Genomic DNA, 21,234 nt, shown 5'->3' with positions numbered 1-21,234 from the left:
TTAGAAAACGGACGATGTAAATTAATTTAATTAAAATAATAAACAATATAAATAGTAAATTTGATTCTCTCAAATTCATTTTCAACTTGAGGGATCCAATCTTATATCTTACTAGGACGAAACCCTCGCTTCGCTTCGGGTGAGCCATTTTTCAACGAAAAAATAACAGATAAAGAAATATGAAATTAAGAAAATATATTTTAATATGGTAATAAAGCATCAATTAATATTGAAGTTGTATAAGTAGAAATATAAATTTAATAACAACAACAATAATATTAATATAAATATTTTTATTTTATTTTTTCTCTCAACCACAACTTTCAGTTTATTTTCTTTTCAAATCCGAAAGAGAAACTTTTTTTGGCTAAGAAAAAAATCAGCATCATTTATTATTAGTTAGACCTTTATGTCATTTTTTAATGTTAATTTTAAACAATTAATTGTAATTTACTATTCTATATTTATTTTAAACTATCCTATTTCAAATTATAAATTAAAAATTAACTTCATATATTAAATCATGTATGCAGTGTAAAAAAATTCAAAGGTTTCATAGGTGAAGGTTGGAATGGGATAAAAAGAAAAATTTAAGATAAAATGCTAATATTTTTATTTAGATTTTTGTTGGTTTCTAGATATGTGATGGTTATTCTTTCTCTATAAAGGGTAATGTAATTTGTATTAAGTATGAAGAACTAAAAGGGGCATAAAGGAAATCAAAAAATCAATAAATATGCGGGACCACTATATTTTTCCAAAAAGGGCAACATAATAGTATTTGATAAAAAAAGATAGATGAGGGTATAAATGGGAAATAATAAAAAGACTCCATAAAAGCTCTTACACTTGCTAATAAGGGCACTAAAAGTAAGTTGTTATTCGTTGAAGTTCATATAATTAGCAAGGGTATAAAAGAAATCCTACAATTTAGGTTCAACTTTATACAATAGATATAGGCACCGTTTGAATTGAGGGTTTTTAAAATCCATGGATTTTAGCAAAATCGATGGATTTTAAATCAATGAAATTTAAATCCATAGATTTTAAAATTCCATCGTTTGGATTGAGTATAAAATTAATGGATTTTTAATATTATTTATGGAAAATAATAAATAGCATAACTATCCATCATGTATAAAAAATGGTGGATTTGGACTTTCCCACCTAGTAGGTGGGAAATCAAAACCCTCAAAAATGATGGATTGTAGAAAATGAGGGAATTTATAAATTTATGGATTCTATTAATTTTTTTTCTAGGCAAAAGATAGATTTTGTCAAAATCCATGGATTGTTTAGAATCCATCGTTTAGAATTCATCAATCCAAACGGTGCCATAGTGATAATCTCATAATTCATATAAATATTTGTAAATTTTTTTATAACAATTAATAGTGAATTCATCAAAAAAAGGTTAATAATGAGTCAAACTAGGAAGTGTTAAACAAATGGTCATATGTGTAATGTGTTCAATAAAATATAAAGCCCCACCCAATAATCACCTTCCACGCGTAGCTATCAAGAGCGATCCACATCAAGGAACGTGCCGGCAACAACATTGGAACAAATCCCATACCCCCATCTCCTCCAAAAGTCTGAAAAACAGCTCAATAATCATTAATTACAATAAAAATAATAATTCCATTTTCTTCAATCTTTAATTTTCCTAAACCTAAAAAATTCTAATTCCTTTTCCATTTCTTGATTCCTTCTTCCCAAACACCCGCGAGAAAGTGTTTGAGAAAAGAATTTTTTTTTTCATTTTTTTAATTTGTTAATCGAATAAAATATTAATTATGAGCTTTCAAGATCTCGAGGCCGGCCGGCCGTTTACCGGCGGTTCAAACAAGGTTAACGGCAAGAAAGACGCGACGCAAGGGGTAGTTTCTGGAATTTTTCAAATTACAACATCTGTTTCCACTTTTCAACGTCTCGTTAATACCCTCGGTACTCCTAAGGATACGCCTGAGCTCCGGGAGAAGCTGTGAGTTTTTCTTTATCTTTGTCGTTTTAATTGGTAATTGTCGTTTTATATCGTTTGTTTTCAGTTATTAAATGCTCAATTGGATGTAAATTGATTTGAAAAATTCTATTTGAACTGCGAAATCGGGATGTAGTAGCCCTAATAATAGGGTTTTGATCAGAATTGTTTATTTGTTTGTTAATTGGATAGTGTAATGAGTATTTGTTGAAAGAAATGCAGGCATAAGACAAGGCTACATATTGGGCAGTTAGTGAAGGAAACTTCAGCAAAACTTAAACAGGCTAGTGAAACAGATCATCATGCCGGAGTTAGTGTAAGTTTGTTCTTGGTTGTTTATTTTACTTTCATTTTTATTGTGATTCGTTCATTTTATAAGTAATGTTTTCAGTGAATTGCCTACTCTGACCAGATAGCTTGTTTTTGTAAATGCAGCAAAGCAAAAAGATTGCCGATGCTAAACTTGCGAAAGACTTTCAAGCAGTTTTGAAAGAATTTCAAAAGGCTCAACGGCTATCGGCTGAGAGAGAAAAAGTATATACCCCGTTTGTTCCCCAGGCAGTTCTTCCTTCAAGGTAGATTAGTTTTGCACTTGTTATCCATTTGAAAGTTTCCTTTTTACGTTCGTATATCGTCATCAATTATATACGACTTAACATTGTCATGCTTGATGCAACTATTGATTTGTTTTTAAACCTTCGTTATAGATTTACTTCATTTATTCAAAAAGGCTGTAGCAATATGTGCCTGGTAATATTGGTTTTGTCTCAATATCAAATGACTACTAGAGTGAGGTCGTGATCAAGTGAGGCAAAAAGAGGATGCTTTGGAATGTTTTTTTAGTATCCAAATTGACTAATAAGTAAATATTACATTGAATAACATACAGAATGATGTGGTGGATGTCTATTAGATTGTTTTTAAGTTCTTGACGCTCCTCATATAGATAACCATAACCGTATCTTATCCACAACTCTTTTTCATACCAATGCAACTGTGGGACAATATGTCAAATTCATATCCTTTTATTTGTAAGTAGACAATGTAATTGCAAAAATGGTTCAAGGGTAACCGTCAATTGTATGTACTATGTAGTAAGTTAATAGTATGAGTTCTTAATAATAATAAATCATACCTACAAACATTAATGTTCATTACAAAGTATGATTAATAATAATAAATTAAACCTACAAACATTAATGTTCATTACAAAGTATGATTGTAATAATCTACTCAGTACAATACAAACAATTAGAGAATTTTATTTACCTTCTAGATTGAAGTTTAGCATATAATTATCTCATAAAATGTTGTTAGATCAGAATATGTTGTAAAAATATAGGTAATTTTATAATATGTAATTATCTATACAAATTTTATGCAAAAGTTGTTCATGTGTTTTTTTTACGGGTTTTCACCATAAACTATTCATCATCATTATAAATTTGACTTTCATATTTGTTTATGATATGTGCAGCTACACAGCCAGCGAGATAGATGTAACTTCTGAGAAGAGTCCAGAGCAGCGAGCTCTTCTTGTGGAATCAAGAAGGTAATTCTTCTTATTGGCATGCTTTGAATTGTTTGTTGAAAATTTGTAATTATGCAAATACCCTTTGTTCATGGCAGCTATTCATACAAGCTCAGATTCTAAAATTTTTCCTTTTCTGTTTGTTTTTGAAACTGATTTATAATTGTTTGTTGCACTTTAAGTATCGATCAAAGAATTTTTAAAGACCTTAGGCGAGATCATTCATCTAAAAAGCTGAATATTTTTAATACAAATGTTCCTAAAATGATTAGTAAAGTGGTCATTACCCTAGGCCAAATACAGATTTAGGTTTAAGTGTGAGTCGTATTTGCGTTGTAAAAATGAATATTTCTGTTACATTTCATAGCTTTAGGTCTTCGTTTGTCAACACAGAAAAATGCTTTTGCAATGATAGATGCATGTAAGAGTTGCTTTGCTTTAATAGTATGACCAGAATATAAAAAATGCAATCATGTTTATATATTTGAATGAGAACTGGGCTTATCAGTTACATGAATAACAGTCTAATTAGCTCTAAGGAACTTCTATTGCAGACAAGAGGTCTTGTTGTTGGATAATGAGATTGCTTTCAATGAAGCAATTATTGATGAAAGAGAGCAGGGAATACAAGAAATTCAGCAGCAAATTGGCGAGGTGAATGAGATTTTTAAAGATCTTGCTGTTCTAGTTCATGAGCAAGGAACCATGATTGGTAACTTTCTCTCCTTTTGCTTAAAGCTTAATGTATCTTGTCTCTATTTTCCTTCCCATAACATATATCTGTTTCATGCATATGCTGCAGATGACATTGGCTCCCATATTGAAAATTCCCACGCAGCAACTGCACAGGGAAAAGCACATCTTATTAAAGCTGCAAAAACCCAAAGATCAAATTCATCTCTGGTACAGAATTTTATTTGTTCTCTTTTTTATCATTTTAATTTTATTATATTTATGTTTTGTAAAATACAATATTTACTAGTATTTTTATTTTCTGATTGTATTTTTCAATATCGAACTCTCTATAATTGTTTAGAAAGATGTGATGATGATATCAAAAAGCAATTTATATACTGTTCATATGCTGAAACTTGTTCTGTTTCTATGTCCTGTCAAATAGCTTGTGTATCGACCTGTGTCGAACTGTCATTTTTGCATTTGTACAAATTACATTTCTAATTTAGCCTGTTATTTTCTCCTTGCAGTCCTGCTTGCTGTTGGTGATTTTTGGGATTGTCCTGCTCATCGTTATCGTAGTACTTGCGGCATGATTCCATGATTATCCAGATGCGATGATTCTCCATGTCGAAGTGCTTCTGCTGGCAAGTGGCAAGCAGGATCGGGATCTATTTAGTAGTTATTATATAGCTATGTCCTTTCAAGAGAAAAAATGACTTGCGGTTGTGTGTCACTGTTGGTTGGTCAGAGGGTGGTGGTATATAAATATATATGTGTATTGTTTGCATTTGAATAGGATGATCAGTTATTTTATTCTTTTTGTATTTGTGTTTTGGGTTATTCAAGGGGTGTGTAATCGTTCTTTTCAATTTGTTTTAGTAATTATATAAGTTATTAATTCTTTGTTTGCTCATCCTTTTCTTTTTATCTGAATTTAATTTGCTAATCAAGCAGTTGAAAACATCCTTTTCTTCCAACTTAACATTTTCTGGGAGTGCTGCACTGCATACATAAAAGACTAAACGTAATTATTTTGGACTTTTTCATTATTATATATTACACTTTCAATGTTTTAAAGGTTTAATAACTTAAAAATATATATATACTTTATTTTTATTTATGGACTAACTTTTAAATTTCTTTATCAATTGTAGTTTAATTTTCAACAAGTACATTTCGATATGTCTATAAATTATAGCATTATTCTATTAAATATATTTTGATCATAAAGAAAAAAAAAACAAGTTTAGTTATAATTGAAATAGGTAATTTATTTTTATAATTGTACATATACTTATTAAAGCTAGACTACTATTTGATGGATTATACAAGAACTGCCTAATATTTGATGAGGGCATGAGTAGTTCTCTAAGGCAATTTATTTCTTTCATCATGATCCAAAATTAAGACTTTTAGGTTATCTACCACTAAGATTGTGCCTATAGAACTGGGGCAAATTTAATTAGGAATGCACACATGATCAAAGCACACACTTCTATAATCAGGAGATCAAAATGTGATTGCAGCAGAATTGTACGTCTCGTAGCTTACAAGAAAGGGCACTCATAAGATTGCATATAATCAATCTAAAACTTAAGAAAATGTCAGCAAATATGGACCTTTCTAAAAAAACTAGGATGATTTGAATGTTTTAGCAGAACTCGTATCTGAATAAAACAAGGCAGTAATGACAATTACAAGAGTTGATACAAATGCACTTAAAAAGGTTACAACAGATACCATACCGGCATGTCTCCTCGTAGCGGAAGGCACTCTCCATAAAACAGTACTGCTGTTTGATTCTACATAGACAATGGTTGGAGTAAATAAACAGCTTTGGTTGCTCAAATTCCCTTCCATGCTGCACTTCATCAACAAATCAGGTTTGCGGAATTCAATCTCCGCATAACCACTTTCACCTAATGGCTGCAAAATAGTGAAACTTTAAGTCAAATCTTGCAGTTACTCAGCTAATCCTAAAAATAGTAAACACTAACAACAGAAAATAACGCCGACTTTGCTTTCTATTTGCAAAGTAATATGTATGTCCATTCGGTTTTTTGTTAAGAAAAAGTAACTCGGTTAACTGGAACTTCATTTGGTATGCAAGCCATCTGTGCTTGCTACAGAGCTTTGATCACTATCTTTCTACTTTTAAGACAAGGTCGAATAAAGTTGCATATGAAACCACTCATGTATTACTTTATTTACACCATTTTCTAGTTTTGTGGATCAGTCAAAAAATTGACAAAGGAAATGCAAAAACTGTAAGAATATTTTTTTCTAACAGTGTCTTAAATAATGAAAGACAGCCATAATGACTTGAAATTCAATTTTAACAGGCAACTTGATGTCATTTAGATTTTAGACCGATTGACTCGCTCATCCTCTGAGCAGAAATCGAGCCATGGACAGGACTCCTACAAAAGATTTTTTGGTGTGCATAGTAGAATAAGAGATGCTGGTAGTCAATTGGCAGTTCCCTCTCTTTGTGATAGAACTACGTGTGCAACATAATTTGGAGCAAGCTAAGGACAAGAATGTAAATAACTTACTGGATATCGCACATGCAAGGGAATATCTATGCTGACTTCCAATTCATTTGTCTGTCCAAACACCATGTTGGGACTAATATTCATGTGAACCTCCACAACTGACCGATTGGATGTAAAAGAAGGCGATTCCAAATTCGTATCTCCAAAAACAGCGATATCAGTAAAACCTGTAATAATTGAATGACAAAGGTTAAATGTGGGAGCAATGCTGGAATAAGAATTTTTTTGAGAATATGGTAGTTGAAGGAAATATATTTGTTTTACCACCACGCTGAAGAAGGTGCTGGAGCTCAAATGGATCAGCAAAGACACCAGAGGGAAGTCTCTCTAAAATTATAACCTTACAGCTGGTGAAATTGGGTAGCTGAGATACAGATTCTGACTGGAAATGGAATCTAATACTCGAATACAAATGACGATGAGAACCTTCACCAATCAAAAGGCGCTTTGGAACCGCAAGTCTCAAAAGATCATTTGTATTATCTGGCAACGATTTGCATGAGTACCGGAGAAGTTCATCTTCCATGAAATCTTGAAATTTCGAATCAACAAAGCTATCATATTTTTCAAAGTAAGATTCCACAATGTATTTCTTCATAACACAACCTCTGATGTTCAAGTTGTCAGAAACAGAATTTGAATCCCGCCTAATCACCTGAAAATGAAAAAAGACAAATGAGAAACCTAAATTACAACTTGTTTGTGCAAACGATGAAATTTACAACATCGGGTATAATGCCCTTTCTAGATCTTGATCAGCTTCTCAACTATAATCATCATGAAAACAAGGAACACAAAAAGACTAGCCTAGTGGAAAAATATGTCTATCAGACACATCTAATTTCTGTTTAGGGTGCTATTTTTATGGTCAAAATGACAAATCATACCTTTTTATAAGGCTTCAAGCTTTGCAACAATTAGCAACTTTCATGATTTATAATACGAGCGCATAGCAGAATTGCAGATATTCATATTACAAAAAACTTTGAGTGTGATACTCATAGGGTTATGCAGGAGAATGTTATATTTTACTAGCATAATAATTTCCAAGACAAAATAGTATATGACTAAAAAGGGAAGAATGGACATAAGCATTAGTTACCACATGTTAAAACTATCACTACACGAAGTCTAAACAAGTTGCAACATCTTTTCGTAGCGAATTTTACACAATCAGTAATAATTAAGTGAGAAACTTCAGGTACTAACATTATTCCCACCAACATCACTCGAAGATGAAGAAGACGCGTTGCTTAAAAACCCAACGCCAATGAAGAATACCACCAACAGGATTCTGATCTTCTGAAAACTATTAGACTGAATCCCATGCTGGGCTCCCATAGAGTAACTGAAACATAGTTGGAAAAAATAGTACCCATATAAAATAATTGCTGAGAAAAAATAAAACAGAAAGCTTTAACTGATTCATTAAACTTAACACAATTTTGATGGCAGTACAAGAATAGTTTATCATCTCTTGCAAGAAAAAGAACATTTGTTTTTTCTTTGAGAAGTTTAACAATAACAAACATAGAGACCAACCACCAAATCATCATTAGATCCAGTGAACGGTGTAAGGAAGAATAAAAAGAAAAGATAAAGAGAGAGAGAGAGAGAGGATATTGTACCTGCCTTAAGCATTTACATTACAAGGATAGTTATTAAATCCAAGTTGGGAAAGCAGAAATCAATCTTATTATAGATTCATTTCTGGTATTTAAGTGTTGATTGTTCGTTTTGTTTTTTTGCCAACTAGTTTTGATTGAATTACTTGGAGATTATAATGCAATTAAAAGTTGGACCAAAACTAAACTTGGTCACTAAACTTATCACCCAGATCATCCTTTGGTCCAAAATTAAGGTTTTAAGACAAACTGGAACATATATTCTATTATACGGGTTCACTAAGCCACATTCAAGTTCCATGTTAAGCTAAGTTTTTAGCCAGGCTGTGATCAAGCTACAGTTTCCGAAACCTAATTTCACTTCAATTTGATCATTTGGGTTCACACTGAATAGAAAAAATGAATAATTATAAACAAAATAAAGAGGATGCATTGTTTTATGGTGTGAAAGCATAAGTTTATTAAATGAGATATTTAAAAAAATCTTATAATATTTATTTCTAAAATGCATATGGAACTATACATTACACACTAATTAAGAGGAGAAAAAAATTACTAGAATATTATTTTATGAATCGCAACCAATGATTCCAGTTCCATATTAGAAGGAGCCACATCAGAGCCTCTTCCTTAAGTTTTCAAGCTGGTTTCAATTTTTATCAATTTCAATTTTAATCTGAATTTAAATAATATTGATTCCAATTCAAGCTGCACCCAGGCCACTACTAAGTAAGGGGTGTTAAGTTTAGCTATTAACAAACCCAAAAGAAAAAAAAGGGACGACCCCCTGTGACAGCAGAGATTTAAAAGCAATGTTTTTGTCCTCAAAGAAATACTAGGGTCATATGTGTGCCTCACTATAACAAGGATCACTGTTGTAATTTTCCCTATTTCTCATCATTGCTCGCATTGCAAACAGCTCCAATGAATCTGAGTGATGATAATTAGTCATATTTTCCGCCTCTTATCCTATGGGGGAAATTAGGGAAACAAAAAGATGAACAATAAATCACCAACATTCATCAATATCAACAACAGCCATTGTTGGAGGAGGCAGTGTAGTTAAATCAGCTCTCAATAAATTTCATTTGCCTTCTGATCTTGTGCCCATTCAAGGCAGCAAGGATGAGTCCTTGCTTTCTTTCATGTGACTTAGGATAGGTTACCCTAACCTTTCCTACTCCTACATCACTTTAAGAGCACGTTTTTGTGTTCGCATCCCATAACTTTAAACCAAAGCCAGTATTAGCCTAAAGGCAGCAACACCAATTTACCAATCATATTAGAAGCCTCTTAAGTGTTAAATTTTTACATATGAACAACGAACAACAGAAACGATATACGAATAAACAAAAATTACAACGAACATTTGAAAATTTCATGAAGAGATTTCTCATTATTAGATGTCAATAAGCAGAATTACCTTGTTGATTCAGCAAGAAGATCACGCTGCACTTGACTCTTATCAGAATTTACATATATCTTGCCGGTTGTGTAGCTGCAGGTATCATAGACAAACAGAAAAGTCAGCTAAACAACCGCGATGAATAGTTTTTGGCAATAAATGTAATATGAAACTATAATATATGCACAGCTCTTAAAGACATTTCTGCATAAAAGGGAGTGAACTAGAATCATTGTACATACAAGTGACATTGCTAAACACAATTATCTATTACTGCATGCATTTATTATTACAGCATATCCTGGTCTAACAACATAATTTGTGGGACATGATTATTTATTGAACTGCAATTCAAATGGTAAACAAAAATCCCAATAATTGTTTTTATGGCACAGAGTAGGTCCAGATCCTGCTTTGTACTACGAGTACTATACACTTCAATGTTTTCTAGCATTTATTTATTTTTGGTTAGAACTCCGACTATTAACTGATTATATACTACGTACTACATGATTATATAGCCTTCAAGTAAGAAGAAAAGCAACACAAACTTTACATGGCATATAAATAATTAACTAAGAAAGCATTATGTGTTACTTGCAATTGCATCAAATATGATATCTTTAGTAGCTACCGAAAATGAACAACATTACATGCTCAAGTCGATATCTTACCTTCAAATCCTTAAATAATCTACCTTCCGGGGTAATTCTCTCAAAAGTCGAAACTACATGAGAATATTTTTGCAAGTTAAGCAGGTGCAATCTAGTTCCTTTGCTGCATTTATAAAAATAAGCTCTCGAGTAAGGTAAGCATTTTCCAAAAAATATGACATACTAGAGAAAATGAATTAATTAAGTCATACTAGCTTATTCAAACACAAAATCACTTAACTACCTATTTAACAAACAAATTAACATTTTTCATTAAAATCCAATATGTAAAAATTTGAGCAATGTTGATTGATCCACAATCTAAATCAGCAATTATCAACAAAACCCAGTTGCCTAATTCAACTCAATTCAATTAGAAATGATTAATTCAGTTATATCCAAATTCAGAATTTTAAGGAACATACAATACAATACAAGACAAGACGACGATTATGAATCAAAACTATAAAAAAGAACTCACAGCTCCTCGGGGAAATTGGGATTTCCGGTGCCACTGCCTTTATTACTAGCTTGTTAGTGAGGTTAGAGGTTTCAGCCGTCTGCTCCGCTACATAAGTCATAAAACACAAGACCATGTCAGTTATCAGCCTTCGAAAATAATAGAATGGTTGTAAAATCAATTTACATGCCCTCTTTCAAGATTCAAATCGCTGCCTGCATAGAAGTGCGAAACGGGAAATTCTTACCTAAATCCGGTACATAAATTTTCCATGCATTCATTCAGTAAAGTGTTAGAAAATCTAAAACAATTTTCTCTCTTTTTATCATCATCATCATAATGTATTTTCATGATAATATTCTATAATATTATTATTGAATTATTATGATATATTTTAGGCCAAATATTGTAAAAAGGCCAAAACTTTCATAAAAATTTCATAAAAGTCATGATCTTTTAATTTTGTCGATTTTGACCAAAAACAAATTATTTGGTTTCAATTATGGCAAACTCTCAATTTGATTTCAATTTGCCTATGTGACGCCTATGTGGCATGCCAAATATTGAAAGATCAGGGACTTTTGTGAAACCAAATAATCCATTTTTAGCCAAAATCGACAAAATTGAAAGGTCAGGACATTTGTGAAACTAAATAATCAATTTTTGGCCAAAATCGACAAAATTGAAAGGTCAGGACTTTTGTGAAACTTTTATAAAAGGTTTGGTCTTTTTACAACATTTGGTCTATATTTTATTAGAAAAATATCATAAATATTAAGTATAAATGTACCAAAAAAATTTTAATATAGATTTTTAATTTTACAAAAAATACGCGAATTTTTTAATTTTTACAAATAAGATGGTGACACCATTTTAAATGTAAATTATAAAACAGTGACACTATTTTGGACGTAAATGGTTATTTTCTAACAAGTTCACCCATCAAATTTATAATAATCACTTTTTATTATTATAATTTGAGAATGAGAGAGAAAAGAAAATGCCAAGTCAGAAGCAAACACAAAATGACAGATATCACCTCTTACTTTCTTTTCCTACTTTATTTACCCTTTTCAATTTCCACACAAAATTAAACGAAATTAACGAAACAGCTCGCAATCCGATGCTATAAATTCCCCCAAAAATTCTGTAAGTTCTGTTTTTGTTTCATTAATTTCATTAATTTGATTATCTAACGGTGATATTATTGTTCTATCAATTGTTTTTTTTTTGTTCTTTTTGCCTTTTAATTGTTGATTTTTAAACTGGGTCCTCAATAATAATCGATAACAATTCCTCAATTATTCGAAACCAATCCATTCCTTTTGCCATATAATCATTGAATTGTATGATTAATTTTTCAATTTTGGGATTATATGAAGGTTTTGAAGGTGCTTTTTTGAATTGAGGAATAGGAGCTGATCTGAGAAAGCATTACTGGTTTTCGTTAAAATGGCTTGTAGAGGCTGTTTGGAGTGCATACTAAAGCTCCTCAACTTCTTGTTGACCCTTCTGGGTCTGGCTATGGTTGGTTATGGCATTTACTTGTTTGTCGAGTACACGCGAGCTGCTGGAGGTGATGCGGCATTGCCTCCTGTGAGTGGTGATTCGGTTTTGATACAGTTTGGTCGTCCGCTGCTTATGACTGCTTCGCTTTCCGAGAATTTCCTTGATAAGCTGCCAAAAGCTTGGTATGTTTGTTTGTTTCCCTTTGTTTAATCTTATGTAGCTTGAGTTGTGCTATACATATTGTTGTTAGTAACTTGGTAAATGATTTAGAATTGTTAATAGCCTTACAGTCAATGGTAGAAAACTTAGTCCACCAGGTGTTTGTATATACTCCATGGATTATAAGATTAAAGTGGTAATTTTCCGTTGAAGAGAGTATGTCTAGTGCAAAATCTATTGAAAAGCAGTTGTTCTGGAAAGTATACTAGTTAGCTTAGGAAGCGATGTGAAAAGTGTTTGTCGCTGTTTTAACAGTTTGCGGTTTAGGGGTCTGGTTTGCTTCTCTTCTTGAAAGCCTTGAATCTCTTTATTGAGTTTGGAACCTTACGTAATTTTGCAATGTCATTGCTCATCTGTTTTATTAGAAGCTTTTTCTTCCAATCTTTCTGAAATTGAATTTTGAGCCTGCGGATTTTCCATGTCATTGGATATTTAGTTAGGTAGAAACACTCTATTTTTTAGTATGAATTGACCTTTTTAGTTACTATGGTGCGAAAGAGTTTTACCTGGCCTATTTTTAGTGTTTCTGCTCCTGTGTATTAGGAGTATCAGATTCAGTTTCTTCCATGTTTGCTCAATGCCTTATATGCTTCTTCCACTACTTGCTTTGGCCCACTTCTTATTTTATTTTATTTTTTGGTTTCTTTGACTGCACAGGTCAACTGAACATGGAATTTTGTTCTTTGATTTCTATTCATTTTCAAACACAATTTCAAGATTTTTCACTTTAATAAACTTTAGTTTATGTTTTGATGTTTCTTTTTGTATTTCTTTGAACTACTTTATGAATAATAGCTCCATTGGTGTTCTTTGCATAAATCGAAGCATCTCAATCATGTAACTAAGGATGATTCAGAAGAATAGCTTAGCATTTGCAAAACAATTTACTCCATGTAGAAGCACTGCAACTACCATTTAAAATTGTGCATCCTTTACCTGTTAAATTTAAATACTTCCATTTATCACTCGCTTAGTGAGGATGATGGCTATTGTGTCGTTTATTAGGTAAATATTGTATTTTACATATAGATGGTCGATGTTTTTTTTTCCTTCTGAAATTGTGAACCTGAGAAGTTGGATTCTAGAAATATGAATATAGATGCTTGTCCGATAAAAGGGTATTCCCTCATTAAAAGAGGTTGAATTAATTTTGTGAGTAGTGAAGTGTAGTGAACCAGAAAGGTTGTAGGTTACTATTAGATGCGTATTATGTGGTTTTTAATTTTACCAAAGGGCCTACATAAACCTACTTTTAATTGAGTTCAGTTTGCTGTCCTCTAATCATAGATTGTACATGAACTGCGAAATTCTTATTCTGCCATCATTTTCTGTGCAGGTTCATCTATGCATTTATTGGTGCTGGAGCTATCCTCTTCGTTATATCTTGCTTTGGTTGCATTGGATCTGTAACACGAAATGGATGCTGCCTGAGCTGTGTATCCTTATTGCATGTTTTTTCTACCTTGCAAAAATAATATTTAGATACTTGTTTCTACCCCATGTTTCCCCATGATTACAGGCTGATTATGCATTAAAGAAACCAAAGTTAAAATTATTACCTCTGAGTCCATGAATGGATGCCTATCTAAATTTACCTCAGAAAATTTATTCACTGTGAAAGAGTCAGAACACCATGTGAGCCTCTTTTGAAATATTGTAATCTTTAACTGTCAGTAGATAAACACTTAAGCTCTCAGGAAACAAATTTCTTATGGGACTATTAGAACATTTGATACTTATTTCATCTGTATGCTTCCTGTTCTTTTTTTACCTCATGTCATAGTGACTGCTTTCCTTAAGCCAGTAAAGTATTCAGTATTGGTTATCGTGCTGATATTGATTGAATTGGGATGTGTAGCATTCATTTACTTTGACAAAAGTTGGAAGGAAGTGAGCATTTTTTTTCCTTCTTCCCAATTCTTTTTTTTCCTTGTAAATTTTTATTTTGAGAAACTGGTTCTTCAAGTTATCTAATGTCAAGTAAATGGTTCTGAAACATTATTCTTCAGGAAATCCCAACCGACAAAACTGGAAACTTTGACATGTTATATGACTTTTTGAAAGAGAACTGGAAGATTGTCAGATGGGTTGCACTTGGATTAGTTATTTTGGAGGTATGTACAAAAAATTTGCATTTGTAAAGTATCGATAATAGAGGAAGACATACAACTTGAACGGAACAGCACATGTCATTGATGATTTTCCTATTTTAAAATCACATACAAATGCAGTCAAAAATAATAAAGACAAGTAAAATAAAAAGACGGTCTATATATGCTTTCATGAATATTTGACGTTGTAATCCATGTTCAGGTTTTCAACTTGTTTTTTGCAGATAATTTTGTTTATTATTATTTCTTATTTTTATGGAAAAATTAAAATGTACCGGAGTGATTTATGATTCTTAAAAATTGCAAGATGATATGCTATATGGTATGAAGTTCTCGTTACATGCTATCTGAGAAGTTTCTACTCTGTCATGATTATGCTAAATGGTACCTGGAATTTTTCTGATAAATTCTTAAATTGTTTAAAGCGTTTCTTCTCAACACTTATATAGTCATGGCTAATTATTCGACTAAACTGTGCATTTTTTTCTGGGACAAGTTCCATAATGACGACAAAATTTGAATTGTTTTAAAAAATTAATTTCTTCCTCACGAGACATGTAATTATCTAGCTGCAGATTATACATATTAAGTGTATTGGGCTTTGACTAAATTGTCTATTATTGTGATAATTTAATGGGGAATTTTTTGTTGTTGATGATTCATCTAGTCACATGTCCTTGTATGATATGCTTATTGCTGAATTATATGAACTGGGGAGGTGGTGTAATAAGTGACTTGATTTGTTTTACTTTTATGCTGAATGAGTCATGTCGAAATTAAAAGAAAATAGAACCAGTTATAGTTCCAGTGACCATTCATTTATTTAATATTTGTAAATTTTGTCTGGCAGTTTTTACTAAACTGTGTTCATGCAAGTCATTATGGAATTGGTGCCATATAGTGGATATGTGACTTTAATCAACCCTCTCTCGTGTTCTTAGGTTTTGAAAATTTATTAGAATGAATCTTTGTTATAGTTCTCTCAGTATCTCTCATTTATAGTGAAAAATTCAATTGCAGGCCCTACTTTTCGTTTTAGCCCTTATGGTTAGAGCGGCAAATAGACCTGTAGATTATGATAGTGATGATGAGCTCATTGCTCCAAGGCAACAGGTCCGACAACCATTGATCAACAGGCCACCAGGTCCAGCAACAGGTACACCTGTTGCCGGCGCCCTTGATCAACGTCCTAGCAGAAATGATGCTTGGAGCGCACGTATGCGGGAAAAGGTATAAAGCTTTTGTGTTAAACTTTTTCTTTTGTTTTATATGTAGTATATATGTTCATGTTGATACATCTGTCCATCCTGCATGTTTTCTACTTTCTAATTGAACCATCAGAAAAGCTGTACATGATAACAATTTCCTTCTGCAGGATTTTGTTAGATTTATTAGTATTATTATCATATAACAATCCAAAAAATACTTTAATTTCCTTGCATTTTTTAAAAAATCAGTGATTTTTTTTTTTAACTGCAGTACGAAATCCAGTTTCTGATGAGACTTGCTTTTATTTTTATTTTTTGGGTTCGGATCTTTTCATTTCTAATAAAATGGTTGGTTGTAATAAGTAATCTATGCCTTAATCTTAAAAAATAAAATGTTAAGGTTGAAGCAATGACTATTTAATGTAAAGTAAACTAATTATTAATGACGTTATTAATTCCATCGTTAACTTTCATTTTTTGAGAGAGTGTGTAGATTAACTTAGCCTGATTTGTCATGCTTATTAGAACATGAGAGGATTATAAGTTTGTTTTGTTTGGTTTTGTTATTTCCTTGATATCCGGAATTATCTATGTGCATTATCATGGATGTAGCAACATTTCCATTTGGTTTAGTTCTTAATATGAACACAGAACATGAAACAAATTCATTTTGTGCTCGAATTCTAATGTCTAAATGATAGAATCATGAGGATATTCTCTTAAGCTAAAATTCTGAGGTGTGTCATGTAATTTTACTTGGCCGTTTGCTTTATACTCTAAGCGGTATAGATTTTTTTCCAGCAAATGTTGTGATTATTATTATTAGGCTTAATTGCTTTAGAAGTCACGAACTTTAGCGTGTTTTGCAATTTTAACATGAAGTTTCATTTTTTGCAATTTAATACAAGAACTATTAATTTTTTGCTATTCGAAACACCGAGCAATTTTCCATCAAAAAAATGCCGATTTTGACACGGAATAGACACTGTTCCGGTGTCAATATCAGCATTTTTTGACAAAAAGTTGTTCGGTGTTTTGATTTCAAAAATTCAAAAGTTGGTGTTAAAATTGCAATACACGCTAAAGTTCGTGATTTTTAAAGCAATTAAGCTTATTATTATTATTAAAGGATTATTGTTATTATAATTATCTTACTTTGTTTGCAGACGAGTTATTGAGTTCCTTTTTCTTTAGCGTCTAGTTCCTAACTCTACCAATTCATTGTTCTTTATTGATTGAAATACAGTATGGTCTTGATACTTCCGAATTTTCATACAACCCATCGGAGTCTCATCGGTTCCAGCAAGTGTCCACTCAGCCTACAGAAGAAAGGAGCCGATGCATCATCATGTGATGCAATTGTGAATCTGGGTTGATTTTCTTCAATGCACAGCTTTCATGGACAGAGGGGTGAGAGTTTTGTTGTTAAGTGTGTAAATTAGACATTGTTCAGGTGTTCCATAAATTCCCAATCTTTCTTTTCTTATCTTCTGAAAACAACTTTTTCTATGAACTGAGATTGATGTTCAAAATTATTATGTATTTTATTTAATCTACTGGTTCGTTCTCTTCGTATCTGATGGTTTGCTTCTTTGATAAATTGGAGAAGAAAGGGGTATAAAATAGTAAATCAGCTTATTTTGGGTTTTGAGGTATATATGAGAACTTCTAATTTTTTTCGAGAAATTTCTGCATATATCTATTATGTGAGGTATGGATGAAAACCAATTGACTTTTTGAGGGATTTGTGTGCCCAGCCCAAGAGATAATGATATTGATTTGTTGGGTTTTTTTTGGAGCGAACTCTAAGCGAATATAAAGCGCATGCCTCAAAAAGCTATTCCTTTCATTCTTACTCGATGTTGTTTATGGAATCGGGTTCTTCTGGGATTATAATTGATAGTTGTTTATCAATTCCATCTCTACTACAGAACTTCTACTACAGAACTGCTAAAATTGAAAATTGTATATAAAGAGTATTGAAGTATCACCAAAATATGAACCTAATTTCATATTTTGTGCAAATCTTCACTCAAAATGTAGACACAAAATCTTTAGTTGCAATTTGTGGTTAGCTGCATTCATATAGTGCATGTCATATTCAATGTGTTATAGTTTTATCCATCACTCTCCAAAGCTATAACAACTCTTCTTCTTTTTTCAAATCATGTGGTCCGAAGTGAAAATTCTATACACTTAGATTAGGACTTCTCAGTGGGCTTGTAATGCAAGTACATTTTCAGTGCTTGTTTTTTTGGATTTTTTTGGTTGGATTTGATTATAATGATAATATTTGAAGAGAAAGATATACATGAAATACTATTGCATAGTGGAGATGAGATGGTGGTTGTTGCTATTTTGTAAATATAAATTACAAATAAAGGGTCAATTCGGTTTATACGTTTATGACTCGGAATTAAATAATTTACTTTCAATTATTTTGATCAAGTAAGGACAATAGTTTTTATGTTTAGGTAATATTAAAAATAAAATTATACAATATGAGCAAATTCGAAGACCGGAAATGATCTATTTTTTTTAACTTATATAGAAATAAAGATAATAGTTTCACATTGATTTACAATAGAAATTATTGTCAAAATGGCTTATAGTAAGTTATTTGATCTCGAGTTACAAATTTAGAAACCGAATTGGCTTTTTGCTCTAAATATTAGTATCTCTTTGTGATTTTTATTATGTGACAACACCAACAATTTGATTGGTCATCCTTCAATGGCATTTTATAGTCAAGTTTTTTCAATTCAGAAACAACTAGATATCGATTAAGACAAGGGCTGTAGTGATTATTTTTTTTCAAACCGAAGTTGACAACTATTTTAGTATATTTTGAGATTTTGTAGTTATTTATTTGTACTATTTTACCCTATAATTTGAGTCAATTGGGGATATAAAATGTTACAAACCATCGTTTGTCATTGATTATTAATAATCAATAGTGAATTATTAATTCTATACATGATAAGCTATAGTTCTTTTGATAGATTTCGAATCTTCATATTAGACGCGGACAAATTCATATTCAAGACGAGTAGAACTATATTAATCGTAAAATTCTTATTATCTATTAAATATAATACTAGAAAACAAGTGTATTGATGAGCTATAATCCATCGCTAGCTACAATAAACAACAGTGACAAAATAAAAACAGGCTAATTTTTTTTATACTACCAACAAATTTGTGATGGATTTGAATTCGTCACAAATAGTGTCGAAAATATGGTGCCAAAAAAGAGCTATTTTCCATGATCGGATACTTATAAAATAGAGCTATTTTACCACTTGGTGCCACCGCCACCGCCGCTAAATAGGCTTTCAATTTTTTGTTAATATGCTTTGTTATAAGTAATCAATTGTACATATTTAAATTTATTAATTTTAAATCAGAATTGATAAAAACATAAAAAAAATTATAGTGATTTGCGTTTTTGATTCCTTACTCACTAATCAATTTAGCATCAAGTAATTATTGAACATGTGATTACTAGAATTAAGTTTAATGAAATAAATTGTATGGAGAAAGAAAATATTACTATTAATCAATTAAATTATTATCTGATACTACTCATAGTATCTTAAATTAAGAAATTTAGCTAAAGATAATTCAATAAAAAAAAAATAGTATAATGCATAATTAAAGAATAGAAGAAAAAATTGAAAAAAAAATTAATACGGGGCTGAAATAGTTTTGAATAAAATATACAAATAAATTCACACTCCATTCCTCAACTAAATAATAAATCTTGGTTAATCTAATAAATAATAAAAACTAATCTAAAATAGTATAACTAAAACTAAATAATGATTTATATTGAATAATGAAATAATTATGTAGGAGTTTTGTGCTCTTCTTATAAAGTGGATTAGGTTTGATCTGCATTGTTATAGCAGTTCTAATTCGAGTAGGTTTGATCTACCATTAGCTATAATTCAAATAGTTGCAGGCGGATATTAAATTTTCTAGATCACTAAACTTTTTTCAAAATTGAAAAGTCACTAAATAAATTTTTCTTACAAAATAATTATCGAACTATATCTTTTATTACAAAAATATTTCTATCATTACGAAAAAAATACTAAACTTTACGTGAATTACAAAAAAGTCATTGGATTATACCTTTTATTACAAAAAGAACACTGAACTATGTGCCACATAAGCAAAAATATTGTGTTTTTACGTGAAAACGGTATGTTTTATATGAGTGAACTCTTTTGTAATAAAAGGTATAGTTTAATGACCATTTTATAAGAAAAATTTATTTAGTGACCTTTCTGTAATTTGAGAAAAGTTTGGGGACCTACATAGTTTAATATCGAGTTGCTGGCAGTAAACTGCTAGGTCGTAGGTTTAAATTTTTCCACAAACGCTCCCTTGATAATTTATTCATTTGTGGACCGTCAAATTCAAATGGTGGCATTTAGTGTAAGTTTGGGTAATGTTTTGCTGTGTCCAACTATGAGTGTACAATATGGATTATATTGTAGCGCATCAAGGAGCCAACTATAGTACAGCTTTCGTACACTCCATTGCCTAACTTTTTAACTGTATTTTATTTTCTCATATATATAATTATTTTATATATAACCATATTTTAAAATCATTAGAAATATTAAAATGATATATAACCACATGGACGGCAAATGAATTTCTTAAAAAAAAAACAGATTTAGAGAAGAGTTAGAAAAGGTTGAGAAAATAGTATTAGAGATAAGATGACATATTATAGATTTTAAACACATCAACATTCAATGTCTGTTTAAGAATATACTCCCTCCATTCCATAAAAATAGACATAATTGAATTTGTGCGAAAATTAAAAAATAGAAATTAAATTAATTATAGGAAGAATCTGAGACTTTTTTTTATCCTCTTTTCTTTATAATGAATTGTATTCTTTCCTTGGTGCCTAAAGATTGGATAGATCTTTTGATAAAAAAAAAATTGTAGGATCCATTGAGATGTTCTTCAAAAAAAATTACACTATTTATTGAGTTGTACAAAATTCAAAATTCAAAATTTTTAAGAAACAAAAGATTTTTTGCGAGGTCGACCTTCAGAGATCCCAAGTGCGACCCCTAGTTCGTGAGGGCGAATTTCATTTGTCACGGGTGTGACCTTCAGCCATTCGAAACTCTAAAACAGAGGAAAGAGTCGCGGGGTGCGAACCTTGGAAGTCACCGCCGCTACCTACTACACCATTGGATATGTTTGAATACCGCCAATGAAAGATTATCACGTTTTAGTGATCGTTGAAGAATCCAGACTTAAAAGTTAGGTG

The 21,234-nt window shown here is 31.3% G+C and overlaps 3 protein-coding genes across 9 annotated transcripts; 2 read left to right on the top strand and 1 right to left on the bottom strand.

Moving 5' to 3' along the window:
• Positions 1-1,364: 1,364 nt before the first annotated feature.
• On the bottom strand, positions 1,365-11,232 carry LOC126681487 (uncharacterized). Of its 6 annotated transcripts, none has more exons than XM_050377029.2 (9): positions 11,136-11,232; positions 10,910-10,996; positions 10,450-10,552; positions 9,794-9,868; positions 7,955-8,093; positions 7,010-7,400; positions 6,746-6,912; positions 5,936-6,116; positions 1,365-1,595 (listed from the first exon to the last, which is right to left on the bottom strand). In XM_050377029.2, exons 5-9 carry the CDS (start codon positions 8,084-8,086, stop codon positions 1,519-1,521), a joined length of 948 nt encoding a protein of 315 aa, XP_050232986.1. In that variant the 5' UTR covers positions 8,087-8,093; positions 9,794-9,868; positions 10,450-10,552; positions 10,910-10,996; positions 11,136-11,232; the 3' UTR covers positions 1,365-1,518. The 6 variants fall into 6 exon arrangements, with proteins under 6 accessions (XP_050232986.1, XP_050232984.2, XP_050232982.2 ...); XM_050377027.2 differs by having other exon boundaries at positions 10,450-10,502; XM_050377025.2 differs by lacking the exon at positions 11,136-11,232 and adding an exon at positions 11,075-11,093.
• LOC126681488 (syntaxin-22-like) lies at positions 1,602-5,103 on the top strand. The gene is made up of 7 exons (XM_050377030.2): positions 1,602-1,984; positions 2,204-2,297; positions 2,417-2,556; positions 3,459-3,533; positions 4,067-4,224; positions 4,315-4,415; positions 4,718-5,103. The coding sequence occupies exons 1-7, from the start codon at positions 1,797-1,799 to the stop codon at positions 4,781-4,783; spliced, it is 822 nt and encodes a 273-aa protein (XP_050232987.1). The 5' UTR covers positions 1,602-1,796; the 3' UTR covers positions 4,784-5,103.
• Positions 11,233-11,896: 664 nt separating the features above from the next.
• Positions 11,897-17,510, top strand: LOC126682893 (tobamovirus multiplication protein 2A). Of its 2 annotated transcripts, none has more exons than XM_050378661.2 (7): positions 11,897-12,037; positions 12,304-12,579; positions 13,953-14,052; positions 14,426-14,506; positions 14,626-14,730; positions 15,748-15,957; positions 17,182-17,510. In XM_050378661.2, the coding sequence occupies exons 2-7, from the start codon at positions 12,341-12,343 to the stop codon at positions 17,287-17,289; spliced, it is 843 nt and encodes a 280-aa protein (XP_050234618.1). In that variant the 5' UTR covers positions 11,897-12,037; positions 12,304-12,340; the 3' UTR covers positions 17,290-17,510. The 2 variants fall into 2 exon arrangements, with proteins under 2 accessions (XP_050234618.1, XP_050234617.1); XM_050378660.2 differs by having other exon boundaries at positions 12,271-12,579.
• Positions 17,511-21,234: the final 3,724 nt, after the last annotated feature.

Source organism: Mercurialis annua, linkage group LG5 (genome assembly GCF_937616625.2).
Source record: "Mercurialis annua linkage group LG5, ddMerAnnu1.2, whole genome shotgun sequence".
In the NCBI taxonomy this organism is placed as follows: Eukaryota; Viridiplantae; Streptophyta; class Magnoliopsida; order Malpighiales; family Euphorbiaceae; genus Mercurialis; species Mercurialis annua.
This window is presented reverse-complemented; position numbering and strand designations above follow the sequence as displayed.